Source organism: Bos mutus, chromosome 2 (genome assembly GCF_027580195.1).
Source record: "Bos mutus isolate GX-2022 chromosome 2, NWIPB_WYAK_1.1, whole genome shotgun sequence".
Classification (NCBI taxonomy): Eukaryota; Metazoa; Chordata; class Mammalia; order Artiodactyla; family Bovidae; genus Bos; species Bos mutus.
The window spans coordinates 96,192,489-96,209,163 of NC_091618.1; the positions used below are offsets into that span (position 1 = coordinate 96,192,489).

The 16,675-nt window shown below is 38.5% G+C and overlaps 1 protein-coding gene across 3 annotated transcripts in view; it reads left to right on the forward strand.

The window, feature by feature from the left end:
• Window positions 1-16,675, forward strand: part of GPD2 (glycerol-3-phosphate dehydrogenase 2) — a 150,640-nt gene that overhangs the window by 104,127 nt on the left and 29,838 nt on the right. For all 3 annotated transcript variants that reach the window (XM_070357248.1, XM_070357258.1, XM_070357243.1), the window contains exons 7-8: window positions 13,190-13,354; window positions 14,145-14,289. In XM_070357248.1, the coding sequence (XP_070213349.1) occupies window positions 13,190-13,354; window positions 14,145-14,289 (310 nt within the window). The remainder of the gene's footprint in view (window positions 1-13,189; window positions 13,355-14,144; window positions 14,290-16,675) is intronic.

The following is a 16,675-nucleotide window of genomic DNA, read 5'->3' on the forward strand; positions in this document are numbered from 1 at the left end:
TTCAGAAAGCAAGGGAAATTTTTTTGATATTCATTGAAACCTTTTTGAAAAAAATTGTTTTAATGGTACTCTTTAATTTTAACTTGTGTAAGAGTTTATCAGAAATGAGGCTATAGCCTATTTATTGAATCTTGTTTAAGCTTTTAAATATTTATTGAGTGCAGGTATGAATCAAACTGTGTAGAATATTGGAAATGTCTTTTTGTACTTGATTAAATCTATAGTCAGTTTGTTCTTTCCCCCAGAGAGGGCATTCTAAACAACCAAACAATGTTTAGAACAACTGAATGTTCTAAACAATGTTTTATTGGTGTGGCAAGTTTGATAACATGTGGCAGGGTAAAGGAAACTTCGCATGAACCAAATTAACTGTAGCTTTGTCACTGGGAGCTCAGTCAGCGTGATGGTGGCGGCAAAAATCAAATCTTCCTTTCCTTCCCTCCTTCATTCCTCCTTGCTTCTTCCTTCTTCTTTTCCTCCTTTCTCTTTTCCATTAAAAACTTTAATTCATTCCCAACCTTTATTTAAGTATCTGTTGTTGTTTAGTCGGTCAGTTATGTCCGATTCTTTGCAACCCCATGGACTGTAGCCTGCCAGCCTCCTCCATCCACGAGATTTCCCAGGCAAGAATACTGGAGTGGGTTGCCATTTCCTTCTCCAGGGGATCTTTCTGACCCAGGGATCAAACATGGGTCTTCTGCATCGGCAGGTGGAGTCTTTACCCTCTGAGCTACCAGGGAAGCCCTTATGTAGGTATACTTGACAAATAAAATGGTTAAGATATTTAAAAATATACAATGTGATGATTGATATACATTGTGAAAGGAGTCCCTTCATTGATTTATAAATTTTAACTCTTTATTATCAAAACATGCAAACGTACACAAAGAAAAGTAGGGTTTTGAGCTGATATGTACATCTCTAGCTATAACAGTTATCAACTCAAGGGTATTCTTACTTTATCTATTCCCTCTCTCCCTCTTTTTCTCTCTCCCTCCCCTCTCTCCTTTTTGCTTTTCCTCCTAGAGCAGAGGTTAAGTTCCTACCTGCCTCTCATTTTGTATGCTGAGAATTGTTTTCACATTTTTAAATGGTTAAATTTTGTGGCATGGAATTATATAAAATTTAAATTTAAGCATCCATAAAATAGAACTTGATTGGGATACAGCCTCGCTAATTCATTTATGTGTTGCCAACAGCAGAGTTGAGGAGGACAATAGAGAATGAATGGCCTATATAGGAAAAGTATGCCATCCCCATACCTAGAAGATTTAAAGCATATTTAACAGACAACAATTATTCTTTATTTTTAAAAACAGTTTAAAGCTGCTGTCCCATTATTATTGATATATCCAACTAATTTAAAGACAGTTTTTTTTTAATATCATCTAATCCACTGTCCAAATTCACATTTTGTATGAGATGTAGGTTGGCCAGCTGGAAGTTGAAGGTTAGAGCAATGAAACAAAACTTTTCTATGCATGTGTCAGGAGTGGATTGTTGTCTTTTGCTTAAAGTGAACATTTTCAAATTAGATAATAGAATGCAGTTATCTAATTTATTTTATAGTCTTCTGAACAGTATGAACACTCATCCTGAATCATCAGTTACAACTCAAGTTACTTTCTCAAAGTAGATCTTCTTTTTCTTAGTGTCTAGTCTTTTTTTTTTTTCTCCTTGTGTTCATCTTTCCAGAAGAGCAAATCTGTTGGCTTTAAAAATATGGCTGAGCATCTGGCATAGTATTTGATGTATGCAGTTGCAAAATTGACATAATTTCATTGATGACTATTAATACATTGTGTATAAACTTCCTGTTTTTTGGGTTTTTTAAAAAATCTGCGAGATGTCAGATATTCTACTAGCTGTTAGGGAGTAGGTAATGACATTAAAAGAAGAGCCCTGTTAAGCTGTTTCTCACAGTATTTGTACCTTAGTCTTCTGCCTCAACACGTGATCTTGGCTGTAAAGATTCACAGTATCTGTTTTTTCACTTCTCTCAGAGTGGTAAGGCTCTGCTATATTGATTGGCACTAGGAAGGCAATGGCACCCCACTCAAATACTCTTGTCTGGAAAATCCCGTGAAAGGCTGCGGTCCATGGGGTCGCTGAGGATTGGACACGACTGAGAGACTTCACTTTCACTTTTCACTTTCCTGCATTGGAGAAGGAAATGGCAACCCACTCCAGTGTTCTTGCTTGGAGAATCCCAGGGACGGGGGAGCCTGGTGGGCTGCCGTCTATGGGGTTGCACAGAGTCGGACACGACTGAAGCGACTTAGCAGCAACAGCAGCAGGACTATGCCTGCAATGCAGGAGACCAGCGTTCAATCCCTGGGTGGGGAAGATTCCCTGGAGAAGGAAATGGCAACCCACTGCAGTACTCTTGCCTTGAAAATCCCATGAACGGAGGAGCTTGGTGCAGGCTACTACTATCCATGGGGTCGCAAAGAGTCGGGCACGACTGAGCGACTTCACTTTCTTTCACTTTCCAGTACTCTTGGCTGGGAAATCCCAGGGACAGAGGATCCTGGAGGGCTACATGGGGTCACAAGAATCAGACATGACTTAGCAACTAAACCATGCTCTAATCTGATCATTTCAGGGTAAGTGACAAAGAAGTTGGTGTTAACTCTGAGATATGCCCAGCGATCACGTGGGTCTGTGAGGCAGTATGTACTGGACTTGGGCGTTCTGGATCTCCATGCCGTGTTCTGCCTGGGCTGAGAGTTAGCCTGCTTTTCATGCTCATGTGGGAGTGCACATTCTTTTCAATCAAGACGTTGTGCCCTGGTCAGACTGATTTGATAACAATTTGATAAGGTGTGGAATCTTCCTGTGATTAGAGGGAGAAATCCGATAAGATACACTACTCACTTGCAACAGATAAAGCTTCTCAAAAGACTGCTTCCAGTTAGAATTCCCCAGCTGGTCCTTAGGACACGGTTCATGTATTTATTATGTAGGTCACACTCGAAATCACCCCTGGGGCAGGTGGAGCCATTTCAGCGGGTTTGTGAAAAGTTGTGTGCATGTGCTCACACATGAATGAGGAAGCAGAGCCTGGGAGGTGGTTCTGGGTAAGTGAAAGGATTTGCTTACTCACTTTGGCCAGTCCTTTTATGAGAGGTCGATTATTCCCCCTTGAAGCCTTTCCTTTCCTTCCTTACAGAATTTGGTTCTCAGTTGGCTTGTTTGACATTTTGTGATGGCAGCTTATAAAATTGGTAGAGCTGGAAGGAACCAGAGAGATCCTGAAGTGCCAACTCTGTGGTTCGAGCAGTGAGGAAACTGAGGCACAGGGCTCGGTACTAGGCCCAGGTTTTTAGTTACAAGCAAAAGACTCAATCAGTAAAGAATCTGCCTGCAGTTCAGGAGACCCGAGTTTGATTCCTGGTTTAGGAAGATTCCCCTGGAGGAGGAGGAAATGGCAACCCGCTCCAGTGTTCTTTCCTGGGAAATCCCACAGACAGAGGAGTCTGGCAGGCTATAGTCTGTGGGGTCGCAAGAGTTGGGACACAACTTAGCAACTAACCCATCAAAAGAAAAAGAAATTGGGCTGACTTAAGGAGAAAAGAACTTTTTGAGAGGACCTTAAACAAGAGGCAGAAATCCTGGGAAAGCTGCTGAAGACATAAATAATTGCAGCAATCAAAGCTACAGGCAAAAACCCTACCCTAGAACTGGTGCACTGAAGATGTTCATGCTGATGACTACCCGTCGTGCAGTGCGTCTGCCATCACTGTTCACATCTCTGTCTTTTTCCCCTAGAACAAGATGGTGCTGCTGTTATTTTGCCTCCACCATCAGATTGGATGCTCCGTGTCCAGTTCTCTGGGTCACTAGCTCTAGACTGAAATCTGTGTGGAGAGCATCTGATTGGTGGAGCGGGGTTAGAGGTCTGTGACCCTGGGTGGAGGTATAGACTCTGCCTCTTACAAGGCCTATGTAATGGGTGATGGGTGGATGTAGGAAAGCAAAAACAAGCAAAACACAATATCTGTTACAGAAACACATCCAGTTAGTGACTCTCTGAGGCATTAGAACTTGGGCCTTTTGACTTTTCTCACTTTATAGCAAGTGTTGACTTCCTTTGCAAAAACTGGCAGAGGCTCATTTTTAAAGGAAAATGAAGTCCTTTGGATGAAGACTTGGTGATTCTAATACTTTGAAACACTCTTATCCTGTCAATGCAGTTTTTCTTTTCTTTTCTTTCTTTTTTTTTTTTTTTGCAGTTTTTCTTTTGGATTGAAAACCATTCTCCTAAATTCCTGTCCTTTGTGGCACCCATAAAATACTTGCTTATTAGTGGTAAAATGTGGAGAGAGAGAGAGAAAGAGAAACAAAAAGCATTGTTCAGGAAGTGCAGAGATTAGAGATTAGTTGATACGTTTCAGGAAAAGTTTGCCAGATTGATGAGCAGAAACTATTTAGAACTAGAAAATATACTGAGCTTTTTGTTTGTTCTTATTTTTTAAGAATTTTGACCAGTAGCAATACATTTCAATTAAGGTACAAAATGGTCTTGACTTTTCAGTACATATTTTAACCTTTTAATAATAATAGTTAGTATTTATTGAGAACTGTGATGTCATGTGGAGTAGGAAATGGCAACCTACTCCCATATTCTTCCCTGGAAAATTCCATTGACAGATGAGCCTGGCAGGCTATGGTCTGTGGGGTCACCAAGAGCCGGACATGACTGAGTGACTGAGCACATGATGTCATAACATACATTGTATCTCACTGCTCACCCTCTGTCAATCCCACTGTTATCTGCCCCATACATATAGTGACCTGAACCTTGGATGAAGCAACTAGCATGAGGTTTCACGGTTGGTAGAGATGAGGCTTGAACTTAAGCCCACTCCTATGAGGGAAGCTTTGTGAATCTTCCTGTAACATAAAGAGAGGAAAGGAGGTGTGTCTGGAGCACTATGCTGGGTGATATTGTAGGAAAACTGCAGAGGAAAGAGAAAGGGAAAATGCTAAGAAATGGAGAGAATTTTTGGAACTTGCAGCCTTTCCAAGTTAGACTGTAAACTTGCTCTTGTTCTCAGAGTCTTGGGGCAGTCTCGGGCCAATCCATTTCAAACTGCTCCTCACAATGATACTTAGCTCACTGCCTGGTGCATAATAAGGTGTTTAATAAATATTTGCTAAAGAAATAAATCTCAAGCATCCTCAAGTCAGTTACTTTGGGTTAGGATGCCGTGCATGCCACACTGCTACTCTCAGTAAAGAAAGACCTTTATCTTTTTTTACTTATCAGTGACTTTGATGCTTATCAGTGGCTTTGGTGCATGTCACAAACAACCAAGGAGGATGACCTGTGACCACATTTAATTGTACCACATGATTATGTGGTCTGTCAAAGAGTCTCCAGAGTGTCGTGCTTCCTGACTTTTCAACTGCATTTCAACTAATTTTTGTCACATTTTCCTTTTTCTTCCTTACAAGTATAAAAACTTATTTTTGACTTGTGCTAGAGAGAGAATTAATTGGTCTGGATAGGCATGGGAAGTGAGGGGCTTCTCCAGCATAAACAGATGTATAGACATTTTTGTACAGATGAGAGCAAATGAATCCCTGGAGCTTTCTGTTGTTTGCAGTTTAAAAGTGGTTTATTTTCATTCAAATCCAGCTAGATTCCTAAGTATCTGAAAAGTACAAAACTTACTCTTCATTAAATTCATGTAAAACTTTTTCAATAAAGGAAAGCCCTGAGGGTATAGAAACTTTATGTACTTAAATATGTCATGTGAAGGCACTTCACAGTGTTTCGTTTACATGGGGCCAGAGACCACAGATCCATGCTGATTGCTAATTATTCAGATTGTAAATAGCTTATTTGAGAACCTAGAGTGAGACAAAAGAAAGATGAAGGAACAAAAGGCCCACGATAATGAAAAGGATATTGCAATGAGAAAGGCTGGGTAGAATTATGATGTAGGTCACATTCTGTGCCTGTATTTAATTGTACCTTTGTATTTAATAATAACAATGATTACATGCTTAGGGCTAACAGGTGTCATTTGCTGAGAACTGTAGTATGGATAAGTGACAGCAAATTATTCCAATTCATAAACTTTGAATATAATGCTTTTGTTTTGAATTTCACCAGTCTATACTAGAAGATATTTCCTGCAAAAATGTATATCAGCCTAGGAAGATTTTTAAACCTAATTCCTGATAAGTATATATGAAATATGAATAAAGTATAATGAAAAAAATCACTTCGCAGAGATTAATTAAATGTGGTGGTCCTAATACCACAGTCACATTTCTGATAGCTTATGCTTCATATAAGCTTCGGATATAATTGCACATTAGCAGGGATTAAAGTTTACAGGTGATGGTCTCTGCATTTTCTCTACTTCTTGCTTATCTTGACCATTTTCCCTAACTGCCCACTTTCCCTAACTCCCCAGGGAGTTGCTCTCCCTGCCCACTGTGTTCCCTTCTGTGGCCATTTTTGCAGTTTGTAATTGTCTTAGTAATTTGTTTCACTTGATTTTACCTGTCCTCCCTCTTAGAACGTGGTTCTATGAATCAGAGACCAGTGTTAGATTATTTTCCTTACTCAGTGGATCCCTAATGCCTATCATCAGGCAGATGTTTAAATAGTTTACAAGGTAAGGCAAGATGTTCCATGGAGTAGGAATACCATGAGTGAAAAGTCAGAGGTGTGAAAGAGCAAAGTTTTATTCAAGGATGACCACTTTATTTGGGCTTCGCAGATGATTCAATGGTGAAGAATCCACCTACCCATGCAAGAGATTGGATATGCAGGTTCAATCCCTGGGTCAGGAAGAATGGCTACCCACTCAGTATACTTGCCTAGAAAATTCCATGGACAGAGGAGCTTGGTATGCTACAGTCCATGGGGCTGCAAAGAATCAGACACTACTGAGCAAATGAGCATAGTTCAGTTGAGTTCAGTTGCTCAGTCATGTCCAGCTCTTTTCGACCCCATGGACTGCAGCACACCAGGCTTCCCTGTCCATCACCAACTCCCGGAGCTTGCTCAGACTCATGTACATTGAGTCAGTGATTCCATCCAACCATTTCATCCTCTGTCGTCCCCTTCTCTTCATGCCTTCAATCTTTCCCAGCATCAGGGTCTTTTCCGAAGAGTCAGTTGTTTGCATCAGGTGGCCAGAGTATTGCAGTTTCAGCTTCAGCATCAGTCCTTCCAATGAATATTCAGGACTGATTTCCTTTAGGATGGACTGGTTTCATCTTTTTGCAGTCACCAGCTAATAGGAGAAGAGACCAGAAGAATCACTTACCCAACCCCAGACAAGAGCCACCTAGATAAACACTCCAAAATCACATCTGCTAACATTGCCTTGACCAAAACAGTTTCACGTGTCTGGGTCCAGAGTCAGAGTGGGAATCAACACTGTGAAGACTTTTTGACAACGGGCATGAATACAGGAGGGGTGAAGAATTGGGAGAACTTTTGCAATATAGTATGTGGCTCATAAAAGCTAATCAAATCAAGATTTCCTTCTAATTCTATATCTGATAGAAGAATATGATTTTTCACTTTATTTTTCTGGTGTCTTTATAAAATACTTATCTTTTGGTCTTTTTTAATCCTATGCTTTTAAAAAGCAAAGTCAGAGAAATCATAAATGAGGATAAAATTGAAGGGTTTTTTAAAAAATTTTATTTATTTATTTTATTTATTTATTTTTTTAATTGAAGAGTAGCTATTACCTGGTTGGCTCAAAAGTTCATTCACGTTTTTCCATAGCATGTCACAGAAAAACTTGAACAAACTTTCTGGCCAATGCAATGCATGCATTGTGTAATTTCAGAGGTACCCACCTAGCTCCTCTTTGTTTATAGGATGCTGAAACACAGAGGAATGCAGTGCACTACCTGCATTCCCCCAGCCAGGTTAGTGATTCACTCAAAACTTGTTAGCCCAGTATCCCAATCCAGAGCCATTCTCTGCTGTATCTTTTCTTTTTTAAAATAATTTTATTTGTTTATTTATTTTTGGCTGTGCTGGGTCTTCATTGCTGCCTGGGCTTTTTCTCTAGTCGCAGAGAGCAGGGGCTGCTCTCTAGCTGCGGTGTGTGGCTTCAGTAGTTGTGGCTCCCAGGCTCTAGAGCACAGGCTCAATAGTGGTGGCAAATGGACTTAGTTGCTCCCTAGCATGTGGGATCTTCCCAGATCAGGGATCGAACCCATGTGCCCTGCATTGGCAGATGAATTCTTATCCTCTCAGCCACCAGGGAAGGCTCTCTGCTGTGTCTTGTAAGGTATATTCTTCCTAAACTGCTTCATGTGTCTCTCTGACCCCCTCCACTCCCCACACAAATAACCATTTTTATAAATAATTTACTTTTGGGGGGAAATTGCATTGTTGTTATAATTTACCTGAAAAGTACGTTCTCATTTGACTTTTTCTTTGCAAGCTTACTCATCCTACGTACTTAAACCAGAATTTAGTAATTGCTTTTCACACAGATACACACACACACCTATTTTGCTCTGCCTCTACTTCACTCTTCCCATGAGAAAGGGATATTTTAAATATAATGATTCTATTAAATCAGTGTGAGTTTGGTATCTTAGCCTTTAATTACCTTTGCTGGACTGTTAAGAAGCTTCCTGAGAGAGGTCATTGTGTCACTGTCAGTTTGAGACAATGAAGCATATGCCCTGTGGATTTTGTTAGAAATGAGATTAAGCCTCAGGGAGGTATTCTTTTTCCTCCTGCATCCTTTTTCCCTCTGCTGCACTACGTCACGTGAATGCATAACACCCAGGTCAGGGCACAGGGAGGTGGAAAGAAATACTCTCAGCACATTTTTTTTTAATTGATAAAGTTATGATCACATTGTTTTAATAAATATTTAATTATTTTAAGTAATCAGGGTTTTTTTGCTAACAATTAGACTTTCTGGGTCCATGGATAGTGACTATCTATGTAAATGACCATTTAACAGTAGGCTGTAAAAGAAGATTGTATGTAGAATTTCAGGGCATCATGGAATTTTAGATCTGAAGGATCAGGAAAATGCCAGATAATTTCTTGGGGTTTTCTCATATTTATACATTCTTCATACTCTTTACACATTCAATGCTTGTTTCTCTCTCTCTCTGCACCCCGCCCTTTTTTTTTTTTTACCAGCTATTTTGCATGTTAACTCAGTTGCCAAACTTTGAAACCCTCTAAGGAGAACAATATTGTATTGCTCTGTCTCCAAAATATTTATATTTGAGGCCTGTCTTATACTAGAGAATTACATCTTAAAAATGTTTTTCACTTTAAAATAGCTCTCACGATCCTGGGTGCAAGGCCATTGTGGACTAAGGCAAAATCCTTCTCTGTTACTACTGACCTTCATTCTCTTTCGTGTGTAGATTTTACATTTTGTTTCCTAAACAAGGAAAAGCAGTTATAGTCCCACCTCTTATGTGCTTCCTCGCATCTGAGTTGTGAGTTCAGTACATGCACATATGTAAGATTTCAAGTGCAAAAGGAGAACAGAGTAGGAAACAGATTTTCGCAGTCCCAGTCTGGGTCCTTGCGTAAGTGCCAACGTAAAGTGATTCAGTGATCAGTGAATAGTCTCATGTTGCCTGGCTCTGAAGAAAAGGATTTGAAAACCCAAACTTAATAAGCAGATCAATTGGGTGGGGGAGTTGATATTATTGTTTTGCATTCCAATAACATGCAGTGTTATCAAAAACTTTTTTCTTCAGCAGTAAAATTACAGGAGGCATATACCTTTCAGAATGTCAGGAAAAGGAGTTGGGGGGAATTTAGTTAAGAATAATGAACATATACCACTTACCACAGGAAGCATACACTGTGAGCTCTGGGCATCTCAGGGTAAAGGGGGAATTTAATGCGGGTCGAGGAGTGGAGGTCAGCCTTGAATCAAAGCAGGTACTTGAATTAAGCTTAATGACTGCAAAGAAGGGGACTCCTGGGTAGAGGTGTGAACTCCTAGGCCCAGAAGAAAGTCAGGTTACTTAATTCCTCAGTTTTTATAATAACTGTGTTTGCATTTCCCAGTGAAGCACGGGGCAACTTGTGGGTTAAGTCTAGAGGGAATCATTCATATCCATTTCTCATTCTTGGGCTAGTTTGGGTTTAAGTTTAGATTTAACACTTCTGGGGTTTCCCTGCTTCCCTTAAGTTTATTGCCACCAACTTATTGATAAACTGATTTTTTTTTAAACTTTAGACAAAGCATTCTGTTTTATAGTTAGAGATAATACTATAAATCTATAAAGGCTATAAGATTTATATAAATCTGGAAGACTGTAAAAATCTAAGACTATAAATAAACCTGTTTATTTAACACATTGAATGGAATTTGGCTAAATTTAACACTTCCTGAATACCTGTTCTGTGCTTGGTACTAATGAGAAAGAGAAAAGATGAAAAGTAGGACTTCTGCCTTCCCATGACAAGGCCGAGGAAATGTGGAAATCACGCAGTAATTACAGTGGAATGTTACTTCCAGGAGAACAGAAGTATCCCTGTATCTTTCTCACCATTAGGTTCCTTGCATTTGTCACAGTGCCTGACTCGTAACTAAGGCTTATCATTTTCTCAAGTTGATGGATACACGGATGACTAGTTTCATAAAGACTGTGGAAATGGCATGTACAAGGTACAATATGGATTCAGAAGATGGGATGAACAACTTGGCCTTGGAGGGGTTCAATACAGATAATGAAAGTCTTTACAGGGAGATATTTGAATCAGCTCATGGGAGAGAAATAGGAGTTGTCTAGAGCTTCCAGAATGGTTTTCCAGCCAAAAGAATTCATGTGGACAAAGGCAAGGAGGTATGAAATGACATGGATGTTCAAGAAGTTGTAAATAATTTTTTTCAAGAATAAAGGGAATAGAAGATTGCAGGGAGAGCTTTCATAAATAAGTGACATTTCTGATTCGAGTCAAGGCATGCTGCTGGGTATCAGAGTAAGAGTGCAAAATAAAGAGCCAAGAGACTTGTTTCCACCTCACATTTTGAACTGAGGTTCATCTTATTTACCCTCAAAAGTATTGGCATTTGGAAGCTAATTCAGGAGGTGTATCTTAGTATAGGAGGTATATCTTAGTATAGAAACAATAGAGCCTGATGAACTATACAAATACTGTTCCAATGAGATTCTATAATTGGAAAATATATTAAAAGAAAGCTTGTGTATTTTCAAAAGTTAGTTTCATTACTGGATGATTGTTAAATAGATATACAATATATCACTTTACAGGGGCTTCTCTGGAGGCTCAGTGCTAAAGAATCTGCTTCAATGCAGAAGATGTGGGTTCAGTCCCTGGTGTGGAAACATCCTCTGGAGAAGGAAATGGCACCCCACTCCAGTGTTCTTGCCTGGAGAATCCCATGAACAGAGGAGACTGCTGGGCTACAGTCCATGGGGTTGCAAAGAGTAGGATACTACTTAGTGACTAAACAGTAACAACAATATATCACTTTACAAAGGGAGCTGTCATTTAATAAATGAATTTCTGCCTGGTTCCTAAGAACAGTGATGTCATATAGGATATAAAATAATTGATTTACATGTGGCTTTCTCACCCTGTGTCTAAGTCGAGGCACACTTGCATTGGTGAGAGTTTTCCTACCATAGGAACATGACTTGGATTTCTTGGACTACCTACCCCTTAAAGGTTTCATTGTTATGTACTAGATAGAAAGATTTGGTGGGATGGGTATTTTTAAAAATTTAGATGTATAATCTGTTTTCATGCTTTTAACTTTATGGATCATATTTTCCAATTTTAAATGGCCACATTAATAAAAGTCAGTTTCTTCAACTTAATTTTAAATGTATCTACTATTTTAATTGCACCATTAGGGTCATGCTAGGTGAAATTGATAGAAATGCTGCCCCTCTTCTGTTTCGACTTAAAGTTCAGCTGCCGCTGCTGTTGTTTCCTTTCTTCTATTTTCATTCTATTCATCTTTGGATAAAATAACTCCTTATTTTGCATGTCGAGGTTTAATGTATGTTCTTAACTTGATAGAGACTTTAATTTTGAGGGAAGGTTCTTGGCTGATTGCATTAGTTTAGCAGTTCTAGAATAAGATGTCTGTGGGGAGGGGCGGCAGAGTCCTGTCATTGATTCTCTCTTTATAACTGTGCCCTTTTAGCAGCAGCCGATTACCTGTGGTGCTTCTGACCCGGCACAGACTGAATCACAAGGAAGAAACTTTACATAAACCATTTATACTAAATGCTTGGTATGCCGGCAACATAAATCAACAACAATATCCATTATAAATTCATCCCTTTATCAGTATTATCTTGATAGAACTGATCCCAATGTGTGGGAATTTGAACTCTGCTTCAATACATCTAGTCCTGTGTAATTAATTATTCAGGGCACAGAGAACCTGGCCCCTGCGATGTAGAGTAATTCTTCCTGGTCAGCGTTAACTCCACTGGCAATAATAAATAGAAAAAGTCTCTAGTGATGCCAGTATTTTAAAGTGATTAATCATCTTTCCCCGCTTCGCCTCCCCCTCAGTTTTCTTTAACTAAGATTTTTCAGCAATAAATCTTTAACAATACAGGTAGGAATTGTTCTGTAATTAAATTTTGCCCTGCTTAATTTCTTACCTTTTATGTATGACGAAAAACAAAAAGTTAACATTTTAAGGAGCTCTGATCGAAATCCAAACCCAGAAAACTCCTTTATAGAATACTGAGAGATTCTCTATGGAAGATTAAGCTCTTGATTTTGAATATTAGATAGAGCACGTATTCATTAAAATTGTTAATCAACACCAGTTGGGGTGTCAAATATTCTGAAGTTTTGAATTACTTCACTTTCATGTGTACGGGTTGTCTGTATTAGGAAAAGCCTGACATATGCATATGTTCCCAAACGGAGAGAATAATTACTTATATCTTAACTTGCAGATAATTGATGTGAGCTCTGTAGGAAAGGGAGACTTTGCATCCTTTTGTGGTACACAAAGTGCAATTGCGGAAGTGGCAGGTAAATGCCTGACAGAGAATGACCATGTATTTCCAAATCATGCCCTGTAGAGCTGACCAGCCATCAAGTATATTCCACGTGACAGGGACAGATGTGACATATCTGTTGTGACACACTTCTGTACTACCAGTCTGTGGCTTGAGGTGACTCCTGTCCCTCCTCTGATGCTTTCTCCCGCTGCAGGACAACACAACGACGCACGGATGAACCTTGCCATTGCTCTCACCGCTGCCAGGTATGGGGCTGCCACGGCCAATTACATGGAGGTCATGAGTTTGCTCAAGAAGACAGACCCCCAGACAGGGAAAGAGCGTGTGAGCGGTGCACGGTGTAAGGATGTGCTGACAGGTATGCAAAGGCTCCGGCAGGGCAGATTTCTTAGCATCTTGCTTTGTCTGTACAATGACTGAATGGTAATTTCTCTGTCACTTCTCTTTTATTGAAGCCAGATTTCAGAGTCCTATTACCTATATTCCTTATTGTCAACAACAACTGGTTTCACATGAAAATTTTCCTTTGTGGAACCTGGCCATTTTTTTTCCTCTTTGTGTTAAACATTAATGATGATCATGATACTAATGTCTGCAAAATTCCCACATAATGAATGCATTATGCTTTCTTTACAAAAACATGTTATTAAGAAAAGTCAATAAATGTGGCTAGCTTCAAAAAGTATCCTTTAGGGGACAGAAGCAGTGTGTTTACGTGCCATTCAAGTCAATCACTTTAACTTTGGTGAGATTTGCTTGCCTGTCCAGTTTTGTGGCCAGGTGGGCGAAGTTTCAGAATTACGTCGTTTCCTTCAAAACCACTGCTCACACTTTTGAGTTTTAAGGAGAAAGCAGCTCATTTACTCACTTTCTTCTTATTTGACACTTTAATGTCAGGCATTTTGCAAACTAGAATGAGAGCTGAAATGAAAAAGCAGCGTGCTTTTTTTCCTGCAGTTTGGACTTGTTTTTGGTTAAATGTACTCACATGCAGGCCTGTTTTGTGGCTTCTCAATGACTCTGGTTGCCTGTATCACTCAAGTGATAATGTATACTCCACCATAAGTTAATAGATGAATTAATAATCTAAAGCATCAGTGAGCAGAGAAACAAATGGGGTGTGTGACTGACACTGCTTTCTTTCACAGGGGAGGAATTTGATGTGAGAGCCAAGTGTGTTATCAATGCCACGGGACCTTTCACAGACACCGTGCGCAAAATGGATGATAAGGACACCACAGCTATCTGCCAGCCGAGTGCTGGCGTCCACATCGTGATGCCTGGTTACTACAGGTACCCGTGTTCCCACTCATGCGTCATCATCAAAGAAGGGCCGCAAGAAATTGTCTACACGTATTCTTATAGCATACCTTTCTTCATAATAGATGGTCTAGCTCACTGTTCAAAATGAGGAGAAATGACTGAAAAAAAAAGCTCTTCCAAAACACAAGTCGCAAACCAGGCTTGAGAATTTCGTAGTTTTTATGGCAATACTCCTTTCTATGAGTTAGTGATTTGGAATCTGTTTTTGTACTTTTTTTCAGTGTACTCATCATCAGAGGCTAAGTCTTAGTATTTCTGAATTTTAATTTTCATGGAAACCCTAAAATTAATTTTGCAAAAATGTCCATAAAAGACATTTACATGAAAACACTAAAAAGTTCGTTTTATAAAATACCCAGACTTGCTTATGAAGAATCTGAAAATGAGGACCAAATATTCTTATAATTTTTGAAATATATTTTGAAAAATAATATATAATTCTGATTTATCATTTTGGCAAAGATAATCAGAGGTAGAGAAATGGGCAGGGATAGAGATGAAATAAGAACAGCTATTAATTGAAAATCCTTTAAGTGGGGTGATGCACATGAAACTGCAATTTTTAATGTGCATTTGAATTTTTAGTATTTTTTATTTTTAATAAATTTGAAAACAAACATGTATGATCCCAAGAAACTGATAATGATTACCCCTAATGTACATTTCAAAAATATCTGGGGAAAAGTTCATGCATCCATGATGAATATGGAACATTTTTATTTTCATATGTGGCAATCTAATAGGCAAACTAGTACATAATTCTGTGAAATCATGATTTATGCTCAAGGTATTCATTAAGACATCATTTGTAGTTGAGAAATATTAAAAACCACATCAGTTTCTAACCTTAGGAGGATGGATAAGTAAATTATGGTGTATTTGCACAAGGGAATATTATTTGGCCATTAAAAATTCTGAATAATTTTAGTGTCCTAGGAAAACCCTAGAGATACAGTGTTAATTTAGAGTGGAGGATAGAAGATTGTATGTATAACATGAGCAAACATGATATAAGTATCTAGAAAAAGATGAAAAGAAGTATTTTAAATACCAATGGTGATTGCCTCTAGGTGATGTGATTATGAGTAAAAGGTTATCATTTCTAGGTAACATGGTTAGAATGGGAGTTATCACTTCTATATTCTAATAATTTTCCATAAAAGACATATTTTTAATATTTGATAAAACAGATATATAGATCCGTGACATTTCATTTAATATCTGCATTCTTCTAGAATGCCATCCCACTATGTAATGGATGCTGCTGCCTTGTTAGTTTTCCACTAAGTCTTCTTGAAGAGAGTCCAAGATATTATACCAAGCACACTTCTAATGAGAAAGATATCACACTTCTACCAAGAAGAATATTAACGAAATTTCATGTCCACCAGCTTCCAAGGTTTCTTTGTCCTTTTCTAAATGTCTACATATAATTAATAGACAGTCATCAGTGTTTTCACTTAGAACTGTAGAGACCATGGTGCTTCCAATCTCAATAATAAAAACTTATGCAGTGGTGCTTAATAGAGTTTTAAAAACTGTTAAGCAGAAGTTTAGTTCAAATGAAAAGGCGAGAAGTAAATATATGTACATGTTGCAAATGTTTCTTGTATATAGAGGTTTTCAAAAATAGTTTCAGACACAATTATATGCATTTATTTTGTGTTGGATAAAAATTTGCAAGGTCAGCTAGTTTGTAAGTCTTTGGAAGCATTTTTTTTAACATCTGTTGGAGTACAGATGTCGTACCTAAAGCGTAGACACACACGCATCACCCCAGTCCTTACACTTGCTTAGATCTTGCTTGTGCGTTGTGTTTCATGTCTTTACTATTGTCCCATGATATCAGAGGACACGTTAGTATTCGGTATTATTCCCTATGTTATTTCTGCCACTTCATAATGACACTGTTTCGGACAAGCCATTTTATTCTGTAAACCTTAGTTTGTCTGTCTTTAAAATGTGAAGACATTCTACTCTTTGAAGTATACAGACAAAGACAGTATGAAGAGTAAGATAAGGTGATACCTGGGTAAAGAACTTCCTGGTTTGTTCATCGCTTTACCCCTTGTTAACTGTGCAACTTTGGGAAGCTGCTCATTTTCAGCTTCTGGTTCCTTATCTCATGATAGTTCCTAATTTGTGTACATTTTGACAATATTCCTTTGTTTATTTTTTCTTTATTTTCATGACTACTATTATCTGCAGCTCCTGGTAGATTATCTGGTACATAATAATGACCGGTAAATTTTTGATGAGTTCTACTAACTTTTTGTGTTAACTTGCCCAAACTGAGATTGTTCCTTTTTCTAATTAAAATTTTAATCTAATATCTATAAGGGAATTTTAAATATAT